We start from the raw sequence: 21,362 nt of genomic DNA on the forward strand, positions 1-21,362 counted from the left end.
TCCTGGTGTTTCCTTAGACCAGGGTTCACCAATCTCGGTCCTGGAGGGCCGCTGTCCTGCAGAGTTTAGCTCCAACCCCAATTAAACAAACCTGAACCAGCTAATCAAGGTCTCATTAGGCATACTAGAAACTTTCAAACAGGTGTGTTGGAGCTGGTTGGAGCTAAACTCTGCAGGACAGCGGCCCTCCAGGACCGAGATTGGTGAACCCTGCCTTAGACGATCTAATCTACCGTGTCTTAATCTGACAGTTGTTAATGTATTAGCATCATTAATGATAACTCTGAATCTTTGTTCACTCCGACTCAAACCAGACGATATTGACACAAATTTAATCCAATAAGATTATATAGAATAAATGCTAATGTTTTAAATAATTAAAAATGCACACACCATTAATTTGTATTGTTTCCACATATTTTGGATGACATTGAATTATAAAGCAAGATTGTGGAAAACAATGCAAGAGGAATTGCAGGACTGCGTTCAGGACTAAAAGTCCTGAAGAAAACTTTTCTCCTATTGAGCGTCATCTGACAGAGATTGTAAACAAGAACCATATCACAAAAGTCAATGTTTAAAACAACTTGATGCTAGAGTTTGAGAGATTGTTTAACTTGTTGTGTATCGCAAAACTAAACTAGTTACAGCTGTAAATATGACTGGATGTAATTTATTCGTCAATCATTGTATTTCTCTAAACATTAATTTCAACATTTTCTGCAATTTTATAGAGTACTAGTGGGGGGAAAAAATATACAGGTTGATATATCTGAGACCCGTTGCACATTATTTTTCAATTTGATAAATTGGGAATATTTATAAACAATTAGTACTAATTTTAAGACATACTCTTATAAAAAGTAAAATTATTACCTTCAATCTCGTTTATATTATGCGTGACAAATTCAGGAGAATCAAAGGTGTGTTTGGGGACCAACTATTTACACCAAGCAGCTGAAATCCTCATTGCCCTTATCATATAGTGGCTGTGGCAAGGAGAGTGGTAATTGGTCTTGTTATTTAAATTATTTAAATAAATGATTAAAAAGGTTTTAAAGAAATAAAGAGAAATAAATAAACGGTCAAAAAAAGTTATAGATCTAATTGTAGTTGTGTTGTTAAACTATAAAATAAAACATAGTTTTCGATTCAAAATGGCGAAATTAACGTATGATCTAATTGTAATTTTTGTGGTTGTAAATTATTTTTAAAAGAATGTTATGGTGTTTTATTAGTATATTACCTATTCTTACCTATCAGTATTTTACCTATTCGTTCGCACTAGTCGTAAAGTGACCTCAAGTCAAGAGGTAAACTAACCAAACCATTTCACATTTAATTTTAATTTTGAGGAACTGTGCGGGAAATGTATGCATGGGATATACAATTATATTTAGATTCAATCCATAGACTGATTCAAACGCTTATTTTTCAAGACAATGTCTCTTAATTTGAACACATATGGTATCTCCTGTTATTGAATGCGCGGTATTTCCCAACGATCATGCATGCACTGATAATGGTATTACCCATTTTGGATGCGGTCAAATTTATTTTATTTCTTGCGAAAACATGAGTGTTATGAAAAGACTTTAATGAAAATTCAGTGGAATTTTATTATTAAATGGCTTTAATCGTAATTACTGCTCATACAGTCCATGCTACATCTTATAATAAGTAGAGATCATAATTTGTTTACTTGCTTCTCCCTTTTACAGGCTTGTGTTGGTTGAGTCCATCACTGTAAAGAAAGATTGGGAGTAGTGATGGGATTTATGGCTCTTTGGGGGGATCCGGATCTTGGCGATCCGTTCCTTTCAAAGAGCCGTTCAAAAGAACGGCTCTTTTGGCTCTTTTTAAATATTTAGTCAGTTTTAAGAAGCCAGCTTGGGGGCATCTCAGTTTATCCTGGAAATAATCACTGGGAGGAATTATGAGGTGAGATTTGTAGTCAAATAATTCAAACTCAGATATCACACACCAATATCTGAGTTTGAATTATTCTGAAATATTGATTATTACCTCATTTGTCATGTGTGGACTATATTCCATAGGGTTGCACAACATCCCTCTGCTTAGACAGTGACATCACTATTTTGGATTTACCTTTAGTACAAAGTGTGTGTATGTGTAAAGCTACGTTGACTTATGTTATTCACACAATACCTAACGACCCGCTATTACTGACGTTGGCACTGAGACAGAGAGGCACTCGTCTCGCACGTGTTTTTATTTTTATTTTTTAAACTGGAGTAAGCAATATGCATGTGACGGCAGCGTGCACAAGTCATGGCTCCGCTCCTACCCAATGACAGAGGCACGCAGGGTTTTTTCCACTGGAGTACTCACGTGAAGGATGCGTGCACAACTATCATCATGCTGTTCGGCCAACGCATTCTCATCCCAAGTCGTCATATACTGACGCTTTTGACGTTTCGTCTACATCGAACGCACATGGCACCCTATCTGCGTCTCATATTGACGCTAAAGGGTGCCATGTGCGTCCCCTATAACTGTTCTGTCTCGCGGAGGAGCTAATTTGTGTGCATCTGTGTGAAACACCCATAGGAAAAAAAGAACGACAGAAAGAACGGCTCCCCTCCAGCCGCGACTCGGCTCCCATCGTTCATGTTTATGAGCCGTTCAAAAGAATCGGTTCGTTCGCGAACGTCACAACTCTAAGGGAGTCTACCACCTGATGATGAGCTGTTGCTGGGAATCCACAGAGCCACAGGTTTCTAGTGCCTGTATGTGTGATTTTGTGCATCAATTTTATTTTATTCTAATCTGTTTTAAATTTTTACTTTGGGATGAAAGTAACTTAACATTGACACCACGTTTTGACATGGGACAAACCGTATGGTGGTGTTTACTCCTCCACAGTAGAGGGCGGCAAGTCAATATCCATCCGCTGTCAGTGATGCATCACTTCCGGCCAACCACATTGCAGCCAATGGCATCGCAGCAGGACAGGCGGTCTGCAGGCAGGTTTAAATGCGCCGCCAGCCTGTGGGGAAGGAAGCCTGGCTACTTCTAAAAGTTGGCAGAAGTTAATACTTTAGTAACGTTACGAAGTCAATATGTCAAACGAAAGGTAATAATATTTATTTTCATGTAGCAAACCTGAATTCTGATTTGTATTTTACATAGCGCGTATTTCCTGAAAATAGAAACTTGTGTGTTTCTGTATACTACTTTGGATTCTCCCTCCACTTTGGTGTATTTTATAACTTGTATAACCTTTTTTGGTGCATTTATAAGAAGCACTCAACACAGTGATAATCTTACTTGTTAAAACAGGACTTTAGATCTCTAGTGCATAGTTCTACGGGACGCTTTTTAAAAATACATTTTAGTGGAATGTGCTGTTGGCGCGCGCCACCAGTTGTGTTGTGACGCGCGAGGATGATTTTTTCCACCAATCGTGAATTTATATTAGCCGATTTAAATCATGCATTTTCTTTGTATCTATTTGATGGTTTAATTGGTTCATATAAAGTTTTGTTTTTCTAAAAGGCACATTAGTATGGGGGCTATTTTTGGTATAGAGGCGCTCGCGACAAATGGCGGGCATCACAGAACTTGTAAAGTGAGCGTGGATTTTACAGTATAAAAATAATCAAAGTTGGAATCACTAAAATATTACAAATTGTGTAGTGAGAGATTATGCATACTCGTTTTATACATTGTACAGATTACATACATTTAGCCTAACGTTACAACAATCTTATGTTTGGGAGCTCGAGGGAATGGTTTCATGTTGCTTTCTGTTGCTATCTCTATGAATATCCTTTTAACAACAAGAAATGGTGGTGTTGCTTAATGTTTCCTTGATTTTATGTAGGCCGTTTCAAGAACTGAATGAGAATTTGGAGGGATCCTTGTGCAGGCCTCTGAGGACTAAATGGAAAAGGCGGCCCACCGGCAGCGGGGGTCTAGACACAGAAAACACTCCAAACGAGCTCATCCAGCAGTGGTCACCTCCACACAAAAAGCCCCTGACTTCTGCAAAAGGGAAAGAAAATGAGCAAAACGTATTTTTTCTTGCCAGACGCCCCAGAAAAAGAAGAGAATCATCAGGTTTGTGACTGATAATTTTAACCCTATAAAGCCCTACTGTATCATATTTGATACATGAATTTCTAAAGCCTCAACATGATCAAAACTGCTGAAGAACCTGTTGTACACAATCTATGTCATGCATTTTGCCCTCTGATTGATAGATCATACTTTTTAGTTAGAACAATGTATATAATTGGTTGTGGTATGTCTTTTTGGTGTGAAATCTTTAAAATGAATTTTATAAAATAAACTTATCCTCCCTGTTAATATTTCAAGATGAACATTTACTAAACTGATGCAACTTGGGTTTACTTGATTATCCATACTTTTTTTTTTTTTAAGAAAAAAAAGGGTAATCCTTTATTTTAGGTATTTTATGTTACATGTACTTACCATAGTAATAACAGTAAATAATTCATAATTACATTATATGCAACTAACATTCAACCTAACCCTATATTAAGTACATGTTGTTGTTATTACTCAGTACTTAAATATATAATAACATTGTAACAATGACACCTTAAAATAAAGTGTAACTAGGAAAAAAAGCATTTTGAAGTGTATCAAGTATAATACATCAGGCTTTTAAGGAATGTTTATTTCTCAATTATCATTGTATTGCATCGCATCATTTTGACATCACAATTAAAAAGCAACACAGCTTTGGTCATAACACTAAGCTTTGAAATATTTGACATTTTAAGAAGGTACTGACACCTAATTCTTATATGCATTTTATGGAAGTAGTCTGAAAATCTCATCGTTGTACATTACAAGCTTTTAGAATTTCATCTTACTTTTTATAGTTTGATACTGTGCCAAATTGCATATTTCTGTTCAGTTTGGGCCTCTGAATAATTTTTTCACTCCTGCGTGAGCTCTGTATTCTCACAGTATCAAACAATATGGTCCAAAAAAGCCTGATGTATCAAATATGAAAAGAAACATCTATCGAAGATGCACACATGCAAACCTTTTAAATTTTATTTTTATATACAAAACAAAATCCTGGCTATTCATGCCTCAGACTTTACAGGTTTATCTGAATGGAAACATGTTTTGTCTTGTGTATAAGTGCTGTAAAGGAAAATGGGATATAGTTGCATGAGAGAACTTTTTATTAATACCCTGGAAACTACAGACAAAACCCTAGTACTTTAATTGCTTATAAGATGAACTGTGTGAGCAGTAGAGGGCCTAATTTGATTTCTTGCTCGTCCCTCAGTAGGCTTGTGTTGGGACAGTCTACCTGATGAGCTGTTGCTGGGAATCCTGTCTCGTCTCTCACTGCAAGATCTCCTCAGGACGTCACGGGTCTGCAAGCGCTGGCATCGTTTAGCGTAAGTCCAGCGTTGGGAAGTTTGGAAAGACCACTTATCACCTGTGATATAAATACTAATAGTCGGAACTCTGCATTTGCAGGTTTGATGAGTCTCTGTGGCACGGTGTGGACTTGGTGGGAAAAGCTCAGTTAGATGCGGAGCTTGGGCAGGTGCTCTCAGCTGGGGCATTGAGGCTGCGCTGTCCACACACCTGCATCGGTCAACCCACTTTTAAAAGTACAGAGTGAGTAATGTGTGTTTTCATAGTGCCACAGTTAAGACATGTTGTGTAATTCCTGCTGTTATTGCTGTTTTGCATTGGTCATTTTCAGTACTGTTTGAATTACAGGAAACTTCGCATCCAACATCTGGATTTATCAAACTGCACAGTAGAGACGTCTGTTCTAGAAGACATCCTGTTTCGCTGCGGAAATCTACAGAATCTCAGTCTCGAAGGATTGGTGCTCTCTGATAGTATTATTCAGTAAGTGATAGTCTAAAAGCCATTTTGCACACTACACCTTATCCGTAGATTTTTGGTGCGTTCAATTCGTATTGGAAAGATCGTATTTACAAGTTGAACGAAAATAAAGCCACCACAAAGTTGTAAATACCAGTGGGGAAACTACGGATGTCTGCCTAGCGATCATATTTATTTCTCTTTGTAGTATTTTATTTTTTAGAAATTACACATTTAATGGAGTTTTGTTGCATTTAGGATTCCTTAAACCTTTTTTATTTTGTTTTCTTGCAGTTCTCTTGCTCAAAATACTGAGATTGTCCGGCTGAATTTGTGTGGCTGTTCTGGCTTCTCTCCTGAATCTCTGGCTGAGATGCTGAAATCTTGCACTCGGTAAGATTAACTGATGTACAGCTTTGTTTGGGGTTGGTCAGGTTTTCAGAATGTTTTTGAAAAATCTCTTGTTCTCACCAAAGCTTATTTAATCAAAAGCACAGTTAAAATATTATTACAATTTAAAATATATGTTCTTTTTTATTGTATTTTAAAATGTACTTTGTTTTTGTAATGGAAAAGCTGAATTTTTAGCATCATTACTCCAGTCTTCAGTGTCACATGATCCTTCAGAAATCATTCTAATATGCTGATTTGCTGCTCAAGAAACATTTCTTTATCAATGTTAAAAACTGTTGTGCTGCTTAATATTTTGAAGAAACTTTAATTTTATTTCAGGAATCTTTGTTGAATAAAGGTCAAAAGAGCAGCATTTATTTGAAATTCTTTGAATAAATAATATAAATGTCTTTACTTTCACTTTTGATCATTGTAAATTCAAGGACAAAGTATTTTATTATTATTGTTAGTAGTAGTATTTTAGCCTGACTACGTCAGACTTCCTACTTCCGCTAATTTCATTTCGCTCCTGTAGTCAGTCTGAGATAGCAGCCTATCTTTCAGTTTTCCACCGGCCTGAAAACAGCCGGGCCAATCAACGAACAGAGGGCGGGCTGAGAGGCGTGACGTAGACGCTAATTTTACCGTGGATGCGTAGATTTACTTCACATAATCTGCAAAAGTCATTCACAGCCATGTTCACTCCGGTATTTCGCTCGATGGTTTAGTTTTTGCATCATACATGCGTTTACGGTGGAAGTTAGATGCGGCTGAGCATGCGCATAACACACGCCATAACCAAACGTTATGTGATTGGCTTACGGGTAACCAATGATTTTAAACTTCAGACAAGCGCCCCCCCGCGAGAGAGAAAACACTTCTCTATTATGCCCTTCCAGACTCTGTATACGAAGCAAAGTGAAGTAGCAGAGTCTGGTATTACCAGGCTAGTAGTATTTAGCCTGAGGAGCAGAATTTCTGTCTTATGTTGACTTTTTTTACTTATTATTTATTTAATTATATATGTTGATGTATTCATTATCAGTAAAGGTAGTTTTTGACCCATTGTAAAGCCCACAACATCTTTTTCTCAATCCAGAATTGAAGAAATGAACGTGTCGTGGTGTGACTTCAACAATCTTCATGTTCAAGCCATTGCTAACAACATTCCCTCCAGCGTCACTCAACTGAACATCAGTGGTTATAGACAAAACCTCATCATGGAAGGTGAGGAAAGCATGGAGTTTGGCTTTGTGAAATTTTTTTTCAAAGATAATTTATTCATTTTTGTGTTTCAGATGTGAAAGCTATAGTAAAAAGATGTCCGAACCTCACAAACCTAGATTTGAGGTGAGTTTGTGATTTGGGAAGATGATTGTGGATCAGATGCATAATAGCACACAGCAGAAGGTTAACATTCGGTTATGTTTTATCATTACAGTGATAGCGTGCTTGTGACGACAGACAGTTTCCTAGTCCTGCAGCAACTTTCCTCCCTGAAACATCTGGGACTGAGCCGTTGTTATCAGATCCACCCAGCTTCTCTCATGTAAGAGATTGAGTTCAGAAAGAAAAGACAACATGGTCTCTCTTCGAGTGCTTTTATGTCTGTATATAGTCTACATACAAGCAATACATTTTCTTTCTCTTTTTTGTTCCCCTCTACAGTGACTTTGAAAAGTTTCTAAATTTGCAGACCCTGGAGGTCTTCGGGCTCATACAGGACAGCTACCTGCCCATTCTTTGTAAAGGTCTACCGCACATACAGATCAACACACAGCCTTTCTCCACTGTGGCACGTCCCACCTCGTCATCAAGAAAAGATCGCACACTTTGGGGAATGCACTGCCGACTCATCTACAAACATTGATGTTTTTAATCCAGGATGATTACAGGGTAAACCAAATAGATCAGTATTTCTCTTATTGTGACTTAATAATTGTGGTTTTAAAAATGTCTCAAACATCACTAGTAAGTCCTCGTTTTATATTGTAACAGTTTCAATTTTGTGAAGATGACAATTGTGTTATAGGTCCTGACAATCTTGAATTGAGTGGTGTTATGTTGCAACAAAGATCATATATTATACCACAGCCACTCTTATTGTGTGGTAAAAGATTGTTAGTGGTATATTTTAACTGTTTGGTACCAATAGCTGGTAAGTTTTGAGAATGGTGAGTTTTACTAGATTTGTTGCTTCAGGTGAAATCTAGAATATAGTAGGTTCTATTTGTAAAATGCAAGATCTGCTTTCCTGCCAAGATCAAGTACATTTCCAGTTTTACTATAGACTATAGGATTATCAAAGGTCTAGTTTAGTAATACGAGAGTGATTTTTATGGTTGTTTTATACCGTTTCTGAATTATTTTACCATACAAAAGCATTACACCAGGTGCTTTAGCAGCAGAGAAAATATTGTGAATCTTCCATTTTTCTGACCAGTTTTAATATTGGAAAACTTGAATTTTGTACAACTTTGACATGTAAATGTAATTTTATGAATTGTTTACATAATCTGAATTGTAAATAAATGTTTTGCTTTTTATTTAAAGTCATCCTCATGTGAGTTGATCTGTTTCACAAGTCACACAAAATGATGCATTAAAATACATAAATGCAGACATTTTTAAAAACTGAAAATGTGGTTTTACAAAATTCTGACATGTTTTGAACGAGCTTTTGCATAATGGTTGGACCTGATGGAGCAGAGTTGGACTCCGCATCCAACCAATTTGCTCTCTTTTGTCCCTCAAAAACATTGAAATATCAAGTTTCTTTTTTTTATGGGTTGCAGTTTCATACTTCTACATTAACATAATACTTTTGTGCAATACTTTTGTGCACGAGTTTCATACATGTCAATATGTATTATAAATAATCTTGTCAACAAAAAGTTCCAATCACATTTCAGTAACATGGGCATTTCTGGACCATTGTTTAAATAAAGCAATAGTGATGTGACACTTGACAATCTACTGCTGATGTTTCTAGGGGAAATTTGAATGTTCATTTCTAAGGGCTCCAACCAAAGGGTCATTAAGAAGCTGTGAAATCCTGATATATGTACATTTCATCTGCAAACCTCATCCCTTAAAACTCAGTGCTTAAATAACACAATGTCCATCTCAAAGTCTAAAGACAATCAGTCAGTTCTTAATATAGAAGTTCATGTAGCAACAGTTTGATGTATCAAATGATTTAATCAAGAATGACAGTTCGCAACAGGTCGTCCTCATTTAAGATGATGGTAGCAATGGCACCATCATTAAACTCGAAGGACGTCCCACCATCCACCACCATGCAGGCATCCCAGCACCTTGAGCGGACACAAACCCTATAGAAAACAACAAGCACGTTAGCATCAACGTTATCACAGAATTTTTAACAGCCTTTTAGTAAAAAATATATGGGCCTGGTTTCACAGACAAGGCTTAGATTAAGCCTGGATTATACCTTAGTTCAATTAGTACATTTAAGTATCTTTTATAAACGTGTCTTATTACTGGTGTGCATCAAGTCAAAACTGGCACTGACATTATTGTAAGAAATGTCAGTGTGAGCTGCTTTCAGTTAAAACAGCTCAAACATGCAATTTAGTCTGGGACTAGGCTAAAGCCTTGTCTGTGAAATCAGGGGTATGTAAGAAAGAAAAAAAGATTTGATTTGTTAACAGTTAATGGATTAGGTATTATGAACTAACAAACAATTTAACAACCTACAATCTGTAAATTTTATGAATATACTATTGTTAATTAGTAATGTATTATTATTATTATTATTTTTTACAAATGTTAAAATATGTAGAAGTTAACCCTAACCAAGTTTAATATTAACTCTTTCCCCGCCAGTGTTTTTGATAATTTTCACAAATTTTATGGCCCCAGAATATTTTGTTGTATGAATATCTAAACATGCAATACATCAAAAGAAAAAACATACTCTCTGCTTTTAAACAACAACAAAAAATTATTCGAATGTGTTTTGATCAGGAGATGCAGTGCTCTTTCAAAAGGTGTGTAATAGCGCCCTCTAGCGTATTGTTATACGTATGGAACACTGGAACATTCCATCAGCGGGGAAGCGTTTTCTCACAAATGACAGAAATTTGTGTCAACCGCGGGGAAAGCGTTAATATAATAATGCAGACATTTTTCAACATTTAACCAAAGTAGTGAGAGGATGGAAATGAAAAGGTACTTTTTGGCAAAACCTCTTTGTCGGCTATTGGAAAATACTCTGTTGACTATAGGCTCCCTTATACTGAAGAAAAGTTTGTCCTCCTCTGGGCCGAAGATTAGAGACTCATTGTATGTTTCAGTCACTGAACACAAAGAGAGAAAATTATTTAAATGGCAGAATATTACTTTTATAAGTTAAATAATTTAACAATCAAAACTATAAAAAGTCATTTTAAAATACAAATTACACTTATTTACTAATACAATTTAAAAAAAAGATATTCGGTAACACTTTACAATAAGGTTCCATTAGTTAATGCATTACTAACATTAACTAACAATGATCAAAACATTTGTAACAGTATTTATTAATCTTTGTTAACGTCAGTTAATAAGAATTCAACTGTTTGTTAGTCCATGTTAGTTCAGGTTTTAATAACATTAGTAAATACTGAAATTAACATCAAGATTAATAAATGCTTTATAAGTATTTTTCATTGTTAGTTCATGTTAACTAATATGTTACAAAAGGAACTTTATTGTAAAGTGTTACCAGATATTCTATTGTGAACTCACCACTCGCAATGAACTCCCGATTTAGAGGAACATCCAAACCCGTTTTTGATTTTCCTAAGATACAGAAAACATCTAAATTATGCTTGTACTGACTGTCGATTGTAAACTGTGCTTTAACTTTTTGTGTTTCTAACCTATTCTAAGGACATCCTCCACGGCCTGCTCCACAAGCTTATTAATATTGTAGGACCTGGATGAACGAAGAAGAATGATTTAGTAACGACAATGTAAGATCATATCAGATCACTTCAGTCAAGTAATGCTTTGACTCACCAGGCTTTAGATCCAGTTCCAGTGCAAATGCTGAGCCCTGAGCTCTTCTGTTTCTCCCACGGCCCGTCATCAATGGAGATTTCATAGTATGAAGCCCTATGAAGCGAGAGGGTAAGATGGGGTTTGAAGGATTTATACTTCACCCTGTGGCAAACAGAAATCCACAAGTAAGGGGAGATGGGGGGGGGGGGATGCATGAAGTGAAGGAGGAAACGTGGTTGATGAGGTGCAGTGTCCTTAGGACATGGTTGGCAACTGGTTCCACAACATCACAGATAGGAGGACAGGGATATATACCTGGAGGACAGAGACTCCCCGATGAAGATCTCATTGAGCCCTCGGACAGGGAGTAGGTGAGGCCTTTTAGAACTGTCGTGTGTCGTACCTGTCGCAAAAGTATGATATCGTTGTTGTCTCCTCTAACAATAGTTAGGAGTTAGTTACAATGGAATTAGTCCGATTTTCACAGCAGAATGGCAGGACTGCATGAAACATGAAATGCCAGTAGACATGAATGTATTGGGGAATTTAACAGATACATATTTTCAAATGATACCAGTAGGTGCATTAACATTATCAGCCTTAAAATACTAAAAATTAAAACACTAAATAGCTCAGAAACTAAACTAAAACTAAATCAAATTAAAATTTAAAATGAAACTGACAATAAAATCAATGTACTATAAATTCAATATAATAACCCTGTTTGGGTGAACCTCACAATGAATTTTTTTTTTTTTTATCTAAAAAACAACAAAATTATACACACACTAACATTTAAAAGTTTTAGATCGGTATGATTTTTATGAAGTCTCTTCAGCTCTCCAAGATTGCATTTATTTGATCCAAAATACAGCAAAAACAGAAATATTGTGAAATATTTTGTCCATTTTAAAACAACTGTTTTCTATTTGAATATATTTAAAAATGCATTTATTCCTATGTTGGCAGAGCTAAATTTTCAGCATCATATGATGTTACAAAAAAAAAGCTTTTGCAACATTATAGGGGGGGGGGGGGGGGGGGGGGGGGTATTATTTATCTTATAATAATAAGAAATAAGCATCAAATCATCATATTAGAATGATTTCTGCAGGATCATGTGACACTGAAGACTGGAGTAATGATGCTAAAAATTCAGCTTTGCCATCAATATATTCAAGTAGAAAACTGAAAATTTACATTGAAAAAATATTTCACAATATTACTGTTGCTGTATTTTGGATTATATAAATGCAGCATTCAGAGCAGAAGAGACTTATTTTAAAACATTTATATTATATATATATATATATATATATGCTGTGCTGATTTTCCTTACTGTACTACAGTAATGAGAAGATTTTTTTTACAATACAATAATGAGACGTTTTGGGGAAAATGTGCTTGAGTATTGTTGAAAATAAAATAAAACTTTAACAGACTGAAAAAAATATGTATTATATATAAAAATTACAAATGAAAAGATTAAATATACACATACAACACACATACATACATATATACTGTATATATATGTGTGTGTATGTTATATATATCATAATACTTAATTTAATTTGATTATATTTTATATTTTCTGCAATAATTAAGCACCAAAAATCTAATTTTATTGCAAGAAAATAAAAACTCATTCACATTACTGTAATAAAGTAACACAAATCATCCTTTCTCCTTAATTTTGCTCTGAAATATGAGCTGAATATTTTTGCCAGTATTTGTGAGATGCAGTAAAGCAGCAGAGAGGAATGTTTGGTTGAGATAGTAATGTGTAGTACAGGACTCAGTCTCAGTGGTGATCCGGTGTGCTTTGCTGTGCTGTTCCAGGCTCAGCTGCAGCTCGTGCAGGTCCACTGGAGTCGGGTTGATCCCGGTGCCCTCCAAGTACATACGGATACGCTGACGCCACTGCCACCTGGTGAAGATAGAAGGGGAAAATATTGACGGCATAAAGCAGGTACAATGATGATTAGAATGAAACAGGCGACTCCAAAAATGGGTAGATCTTAGCAGCTCTGAAGTGGTCTCTTATTGGTCAGGTTCAATCTTGCTAAATAGCACTTAAACTGTCAGTAACACTTTATTTTAAGGTGTTACTACATGTACTTACTATAGTAATAACATTAAATTATGCATAATTACAAGTAACTAACCCTGAACCAAACCCTAATCCTAACCATAACTCTATTGTAAGTACATGTAGTTAATTAATATAACTCAGTACTTATTTGAGTAAATACAATGTTACTATGTCACCTTAAAATAAAGTGTTACCATATTAATCATTTAATCTGTTCTCTTTTCTTCACCTTTGTTTTTAATATATTTTTTATTAGAATCACATTTTTTATTTTACTTCTTAAACATGTGTTATGATTTTATCATTATTTTGTATTCCTTTTCTAAATGTAAAGTACCCTGAATTGTGAATTGAAATGTGCTATATAAAATAAAATAGTCTTTTGCAGAGTACTTTAGCAAGAAGCATAGAAGAAAACAACTGATTGCAAATTGGATTAAATAGCAAATTGGATTACTGCCGAAGCAAGAGTAAATAAGAAGTACCTACCTGAACTCACCCTTCCTGAGTTTCTGTAAGGCCTCAGAAAAGGCTTGTGTATAGTGCACAGGTAAACACAGGTGGCCCTCTGACCTTCATATACAAAAACACATGTACATTATGAAACAAATAAACTTGGTAAGACTTAACTTAAAGCCTTTAAGTATAATGCATTATAAAATAATTTGAATGCATTAATTATGCCATGTAATGCACCTTATAATGCACTGTATGGTCTCATGAATAATTGTAACCACAGTTCTGATACATTATAATACTTATCTATTCATTTAACAGACCTGTAGAAAGTATAATGCATTGAAACACATGACAAACAACCAATTTCAGAATCTGCAAATATTATGATACATTTTAACTTGGTAACAATTATTTATGAAAACATATAATGCATTATAACATTATGAACACCTTTATAATGCATTATGGATAAGGGCTTTAAGTAAAGTGTTACCATAAACTTAAACTCACTATAGGCTAGTTTTTATTACCTTTCTGGGTCTGTATTGACCCCCAATACAGGTTTGTTCTTATCATACACTTTACTGGCAACAAGTAGCATGGTTCCATCACCTATGAAATAATGTCTGTTAGAATTTTACACACACACGCAAATAATATATATATGCAGGGCCTAAAATTTACTTTTTGCCAATGGCCAGTGACTTTACCGGCCATCATTTTTTTTTACCAGCCATAAAACAGATTAATCCTTATTAAAGTTACAGAAGTTATTCAGCCAAGATGAATGATTGTTCTTATATTAGAAATATTAGGCTGACAAAACTTTAAGGTTTAAGAATCAGTATACTGGAGTCATTGGCCTTAATCCTGATTCACTTGAGGTTACTGTGGAGAAGAGAACAAGGGCAAAATTTAAAATAATTATGTGTTACAAAGGTCATCCACTACATTGTATTTTTAGTGGACTTTAGTGGAAGATTAGTAATGCCTCGGTCGCTTCTACAGGGCGATTTAGAAGGTCTTTTACTCCGAATGCAGTTAGGTTTTTCAATGAAGTTGTGTAATTTTTTGTATGTATTGATTTTTATTTTTATTTTTTTATTTGTCTATCTGTGGTGTCTGTAATGTGCAATGGTGGCGAACGAGTTTCCCCTTACAGGGATTAATAAAGTTTTTCTAATCATCTACTGTTTATTTACTAAAGACTCTTAAAGGTAGGGTAGGTAATCCTGTTCAGAAACACTTTTTTTTATACTGGGTGAAATGGTCCTTCCATCCTGATAGTAGTCAATACATTATGTGTTTAGAAAAAGGAATGAAAAAAATCAGACCTCTGTAGCAGCTGCAGGACAGTAAAAACTCTGACCAATCACTGCCATTCGGTGCGAATGTAAAGAACCAATCAGATGCCTTCATGTCTCGTGCCCGCCCCGAGCCCCACTGCGCGCGCTGCCCGGCGGCGTGCACTCATCATCACATGTCACCGTTCCCGGAAATATTCAGCTCAAAGCACCTGCATATGCAGTCAGCGAAGGCAAACAAGGCAAAAACTACTTCCTCGGACCCTGCCCGCGCTCTTGAACGACCTCCTCTGCTTCGCCCTCGACCCCGGACCTGTCCTCGAACCGACGATGCGGTACTTGTCTCCGGACTCGGAGTGTACGTTAGTCTTCATTAGAGTCAACACTGTTTTCATCATGGAAACTCTTACATGCAAAACACCGTATATGTTATGAATCTTACACGAAATTCATCTTCATCACAGTGTAACTGATGGTAATGGAAAAACGTGTATCAATGCAACCTGTTTTTAGTTTTGCCTTATAAATATAGCTCGTTACCGAATGAAACTTTACCATTATCGATATGCTAGCTTGATAGTGAGTACTAAAATAAATCTTATTTGTTTATATTCATAGTGATAAAGTTAGGTATTTTATTACATGTGATTCTGACATGATGTCACTGTATGTACTGCGCTCCTTCCTCTCCACTCGTCTCAGGTAATAAATGCGTCTTGTTCCAGCCTGAGCGTTTGGCGTCGCGCGTTCATGTGTTTTGGGGGCGTGGCTTTGGAAGGAGCTCAGAAGGGAGGGGGTGGAGTGAATGGAAATAATGAGCTGTGTTTATTGCAGATTAAAAGGTCTACAGTCACTCGATTTTTATATTTTCTTTTTCAGAGTACTTACATTTTAATTATGTATTGGTATATAAAGACAGTTTAAACAAATTTGGAATGTTTTTTTTTTTGAAAAATGATTACCTACCCTACCTTTAAGTTTACATGATACTTCCCAAGATGGGCATTTTGACATAATTTTGTTTGAATATGTCTTTTCAAGTGCAAAAAAATGTGAAAGAGAGCTTCTCACATGTTCTCATGTTCTCACAATTTTGCATTGTTAGAATTTTTAAGAACGTTACCGGCCAAATGGCGATTGACAAGTTTCATATACTCGCCAACAGATTTCTGCTCGCATTTGGCGAGGGTTAATTTTAGGCACTATATATACACACTTGCATAAAGTCCTGTGAAACCATCTCTCATATGTCAACTAATGCACAATTTAAAAAAATCAAGTATAAAACCAAACACCTGAGCTTTACCTCCAGCAGAGATAATGGCATCGGCCCATCGTACTGTGTCCTCGTCATATTCTCCTCTTTTTACAATGCGCACCTCAATCCCCTGTTTCCTACACAGATGAAAGGAAAGTCTTGTTTGAAAATTGTTTGAAAATGATTTCAAATACTGTCAGAATTTCCATTTTTGAGTGTCATCTTACTGTAGACTGTCCACAATCTGTCCAACATTAAAGGTGTGTATATTGTGTCTCTCCAGAAGCCCACTGTAACTGGATCCTTTTAGGGCAAGCTGTGATGACAAGAAGATGACAGATTAAATATCATAAACAATGTATTGCTTCTGCAAAATATCATCACTAGTAAAAATAAACAGTCTTTTAACAGTGTGTGGAGTTAGTTAGACTCTGGACTTCTTAATACAATTTTGCTGCAGGCATTGTTGGTGGACTGTTAAATACTCTAAGCCCATTTTGTTTGCTACTGAATTGAGCTAACAATAGTACCAACAGGAAAGGGAGGTCAAATATTAACAGACTTCTTTTGTTGAGCGGTATAATTAAACACTGTCAGAAAACAGAAGGCAAAGTAAAAGTAAAAAGTTTTAGGTAAAATGAAAGTTAACCCCTACATATATAAATATTTTAAAGAAGATATTAATATTTATATCTAATAGCTAAATATGAATGTCTTCAGTAAACATATTGATAAAGGGAGGGGAGGAGAAAGTGAGGGTGGTTCCAGAAGTAAAAAATAAATAAAAATAAAAATAAATCCCACTCATTTTCTCATTAGGAGGATTGATTTTTTAACATGATCATGTTTAACAGTGGTATTCCTGCTGATAAAAATATGTCATTACCCATGTTAATAAAAAAGTAACAAGTAAATCACACCAGAAGAACAGAGTGCAACAGTCAGGTTCCGGAAATAAAAATCACATTCATTTTCTCCATCTGGGAATTGATTTTGAACGATAACTTTAAACCTTTCAACATAAACCTACTATGAACTACATAGCCAAGTTGTTAATCGATGATTTTGTTAAAGCCATCAGCCCGCACATTTTCAACTTATTTTTTAAATAATCATATTCAAAAGCAGAATTCCAGGTGAAAATGAAGCACTCGATTTATTTTGTCCATAGGAAAAATGATTTTGAACAATAACTTATAAACCTTTTTTGGTTATTTGGGGTTTTTCGAATAGCGGGTTAAAATCAGGGGCATTTCCTCCGAGGAGGCAAGGAAGGCAATGCCTTCTGTAAAATTTAAAGAAAAATAACCCATATTACAAAAATAAAACAATGCAAATATTACAAAGTGTGACATTAAATAGGGTATAAATCACTCGTTTTTCAAAAGTAACACTGTCCAACAGTGACACTAGCAGGTAAAGTTACAGCTGGAGTTTGTGTCTCTCTTGCCTCCCCTGAGTCCAATGAGTTTTAACAGACCCACTTAAAGCGTGCAGTGAGTTTAGTGGGGGGTAATTGAGAATGAATGAGGGAAAGGCATGTGAGAGGAGGCAATGCCTCCATTGAGCTATGATTGGATATGATTGGTTTGTGCGATAAATCCCGCCTCTTGTTTTCGTGCGCATTCACGAATCAGTCTAAATGAACAAAATGATGGCATTGATGGGAAGACTAATTAAAAAGTCAGTAAACAACTCAGTCAGACATCACCGCTTTATGTCACATCAAAATCAAACTTGAAATGGCCTGAAAACATGATGACTCTGGGAGTTTTAGTGAGCGATCAGCTTGGTGAAATTAAAGGGTTAGTTCACCCAAAAATGAAAATTCTGTCAGTAATTACTCACCCTCATGTTGTTCCAACCGCGTAAGACCTTCGTTCATCTTCGGAACACAAATTAAGATATTTTTGATGAAATCTGAGAGGTGATCACTTCTCCATAGGCTGCTAGGTGACCGAAACTTGCTGGCCCAGAAAAGTTATTAAAGAGATCGTTAATATAGTCCAAGTGACTACAGTGGCTCAATCTTAAGTATATCAAGCGACGAGAATACTTTTTGTGTGCAAAAACAAAACAAAAAAACTAATTTATTCCACAATTAATTTCCTTCTCTCTGGGCCTCTAGTTGGTTCACGTAGTGTTTTAGCGCAGCGCGTCTGTGTTATACGTCACCACGTAGGCTCACTATTGGCCGACGCTGGTCATGTGTGTGGTGTGTGATGCGTGATGACGTATAACACAGACGCGCTCCACAGCGTCGGTCATCTAGCAGCCTATGGAGAAGTGATCCAGCACTCAGATTTCATCAAAAATATCTTAATTTGTGTCCCGAAGACGAACGAAGGTCTTACGGGGTTGGAACAACATGAGGGTGAGTAATTACTGACAGAATTTTCATTTTTGGGTGAACTAACCCTTTAAAGGTACATCTCGTCTGTGACCAGAGTTTACCGAGCATGGCTGATGATCCAAAAATAAGTTGACTATTAAAAAGAACAGCTGAACATCAGTTCACAAATAAAATATATTGTTTAAATTGTTACTGCCTTGTAAATTGTTATTTTGAAATAAATGTAAAAAATGCTTAAAAACACTAACTGGAGATTTTTACTTGGTTTTAATAAATAGAACATTAATTACATTTTTAATGTAAAAATACAACAAAGATTTGCATTTGGTTTCTTTTTTATGTAATTTGATGTATTGTTTTTTTAACCAGGAAAATGTGACAACATTAACCAGGAAAATGTGACAACATTAAGTGTAACTGTGACATGATTTTGAATTTTGCCTCCCCAAATGTAGAAGTAAAGCCAACAGTATGTAGTTATCATTACTTGAAGATACAGCACCCGCCTTAAACGTTCTGTAACAAGATAAACCGGTGTAACGTTATTTGTATACACAGATTGTGTATTCACCTCTTCACAAGCGTCTGCTTACCAGCTGTTTTAGATCCTCCTCCGACAGTCCCGCATATCGATAGCTCTGCTGCTCGAATTCATATCGTGTGGTCTTAGTCACAACCGCCACCTTCGCAGGTTTGAAGCCACATTCAGCTTGCGAAGCAACTTTACACGCGGCGGTCTGATGAAAACACAGACGACTACAGTAGCTCCCAGTGAAACCCGCCACTATTGGATTCCCATAAAGAGTTTTCCTTAAAGCTCGGGATAGCATTCTACTACCGCAAAATAGTATTGGAGAAATGGTCAGGGGAAAAACTATTTAATGTAGAATTTTGCAGCTCTTGCTGTCATTCAGGGCTTGAATCCTGTCCTGTTCAAATAGACAGACCACCAGTCAAAACTACTTTTCCAGAGCAAGTCATTAAAGGGGCTTTATGAGCTTGAAAATGCTGGAGGTTCTTGGCAGAATAAATAAAATCAACATAAACTTCACTAAACACACACACAAACTGATTTATCTATGGGGTTGTAAGGTTTGCAAGTTAATGTAACCAGCAGCATTCAGAGACTCGCAGGTCACCTGATAACAATGGCAAAGCACTAAGCACCTAATCTTTCTAAACCTACGAATGTGATCTGACTAACGTTAGCTGGTTGTCGCCTACTGGCTACGCAGTGTTGGACGCACAGAAGGTCACATTTGCTGAAGGTTTAGTGAGCGATGCCCTTTCTAGGTGTACGTGAACAGCTAGCTGATTACAGCTGTCAGTTTTAGCGTGTCAAACTGTCCACCAACTCTAACTCTCCAAGCGCAGTGACCAATCACATCCCCGTCTATCTGCCCTACGACGGAGAGCGCGAGTCTAAGCGATCTACAGAAAACTGAAGTTTACCGTCTACCTAAATACAGAACTTCAAATCACAAAGTTGAGGCTAATAAAAACATCAGATCCCACACTCACACATGCCGCCATCTTTAAAGCACGTAGCGCTGACTCTGTGGGCGTGGCTTTGAATAGACCGGTTTTGTGCTAGTGTGCCCATTCTTCACTCAGTTCACTGGCGCCCAGCGATACTAATAGGCGTACATTCAAAACCAGATTTTAATACATCGTCCTTTCCATTTCATAAAATATTTAAAATAGACGAACCCATGATGATTGTTTTAATTACACTGTATTACTGGCGTTTCCATAGTTGATGACACTACACAATTGTTAATTTTGCATGGAAGTTTTCATTTGCATAAAGCAAAAGTAACAGCCATTAAACCCTGTTCTAGATTTTAATTTTTTCTAATATTACAATTATTTGTAGATTCAACATGACATATTATTAGTGATCAAGCTGACATAAGATGGAGTGTGTAGGACTACAACTCTTAGGCTATATTGAAAAGAATAGGCTATAGCTTACTCTATTGTTATAATTTATGCTGAACTCAAAGTTAGTAATGTATACCCCAGTTGTTATTATGTACAACATATATCATATTATAGATATGATTTTCCTATTATATTAGATGTCGTATTTTTGTTGGCCAAAACCGGGAAACGAATTAGAATTTTAGCACCATTTTAGTCTCAAAGCCTATGGGAAAAATCCTATTAGGTTTTTGTTGAGGGAACAAGAATGCTACCTTCCGGATTAGCCTACAAAAATGTATTCACTGCAGCACTCTAGTGTTCCAAGCTCAATGTTGCAAGCAGGGTGGGCCAAGATGAATGTCACCTGCCACACTGGTCTCGAATCTCACGGAGAAGCTCCGGAAGGATAAAAGGAGGAGTGACGACAGTGCAAGACGACAGCGAACCAGGGCTGGCTGGGACATTTATGTTGTGTTTTATTATGTTTATATGCGACAGTCGTCCGTGAGGGGCTGCTGTTTTACTTTCGTTTTTCTGTTTGATTATTTTGTCATTAAAGTTGCGTTGATCGTTTGCCGGTTCCCGCCTCCTTCCCTGATCCTTTAAACCTTGTTACACTCAAAAACATAAAATTGCTAATAACTATGGGGAGGTTGGGGTGTCCCACTATTGTGCATTCAATGAACTTTGTTCAATGAGTTTGTTCAAGTGAAT

General features: G+C 36.3%; 2 protein-coding genes across 3 annotated transcripts; one reads left to right on the forward strand and one right to left on the reverse strand.

Moving 5' to 3' along the window:
• The first annotated feature begins 2,548 nt into the window (after positions 1–2,548).
• skp2 (S-phase kinase-associated protein 2, E3 ubiquitin protein ligase) lies at positions 2,549–8,799 on the forward strand. Its single transcript, XM_082140770.1, has 10 exons — positions 2,549–3,097; positions 3,848–4,083; positions 5,294–5,408; positions 5,491–5,634; positions 5,740–5,874; positions 6,145–6,243; positions 7,343–7,470; positions 7,542–7,593; positions 7,685–7,792; positions 7,912–8,799. The coding sequence occupies exons 1-10, from the start codon at positions 3,084–3,086 to the stop codon at positions 8,111–8,113; spliced, it is 1,233 nt and encodes a 410-aa protein (XP_081996896.1). The 5' UTR covers positions 2,549–3,083; the 3' UTR covers positions 8,114–8,799.
• Positions 8,669–20,267, reverse strand: nadk2 (NAD kinase 2, mitochondrial). 2 transcript variants are annotated; one of them, XM_082140769.1, is made up of 12 exons: positions 19,316–20,267; positions 16,597–16,685; positions 16,418–16,506; positions 14,338–14,419; positions 13,838–13,921; positions 13,047–13,183; positions 11,569–11,656; positions 11,272–11,367; positions 11,133–11,188; positions 10,999–11,052; positions 10,442–10,565; positions 8,669–9,578 (listed from the first exon to the last, which is right to left on the reverse strand). In XM_082140769.1, exons 1-12 carry the CDS (start codon positions 19,550–19,552, stop codon positions 9,443–9,445), a joined length of 1,272 nt encoding a protein of 423 aa, XP_081996895.1. In that variant the 5' UTR covers positions 19,553–20,267; the 3' UTR covers positions 8,669–9,442. The 2 variants fall into 2 exon arrangements, with proteins under 2 accessions (XP_081996895.1, XP_081996894.1); XM_082140768.1 differs by having other exon boundaries at positions 11,272–11,415.
• Between the last annotated feature and the right edge of the window lie 1,095 nt (positions 20,268–21,362).

This window comes from Leuciscus leuciscus, assembly GCF_965113295.1.
Source record: "Leuciscus leuciscus genome assembly, chromosome: 16".
NCBI classification, from domain to species: Eukaryota; Metazoa; Chordata; class Actinopteri; order Cypriniformes; family Leuciscidae; genus Leuciscus; species Leuciscus leuciscus.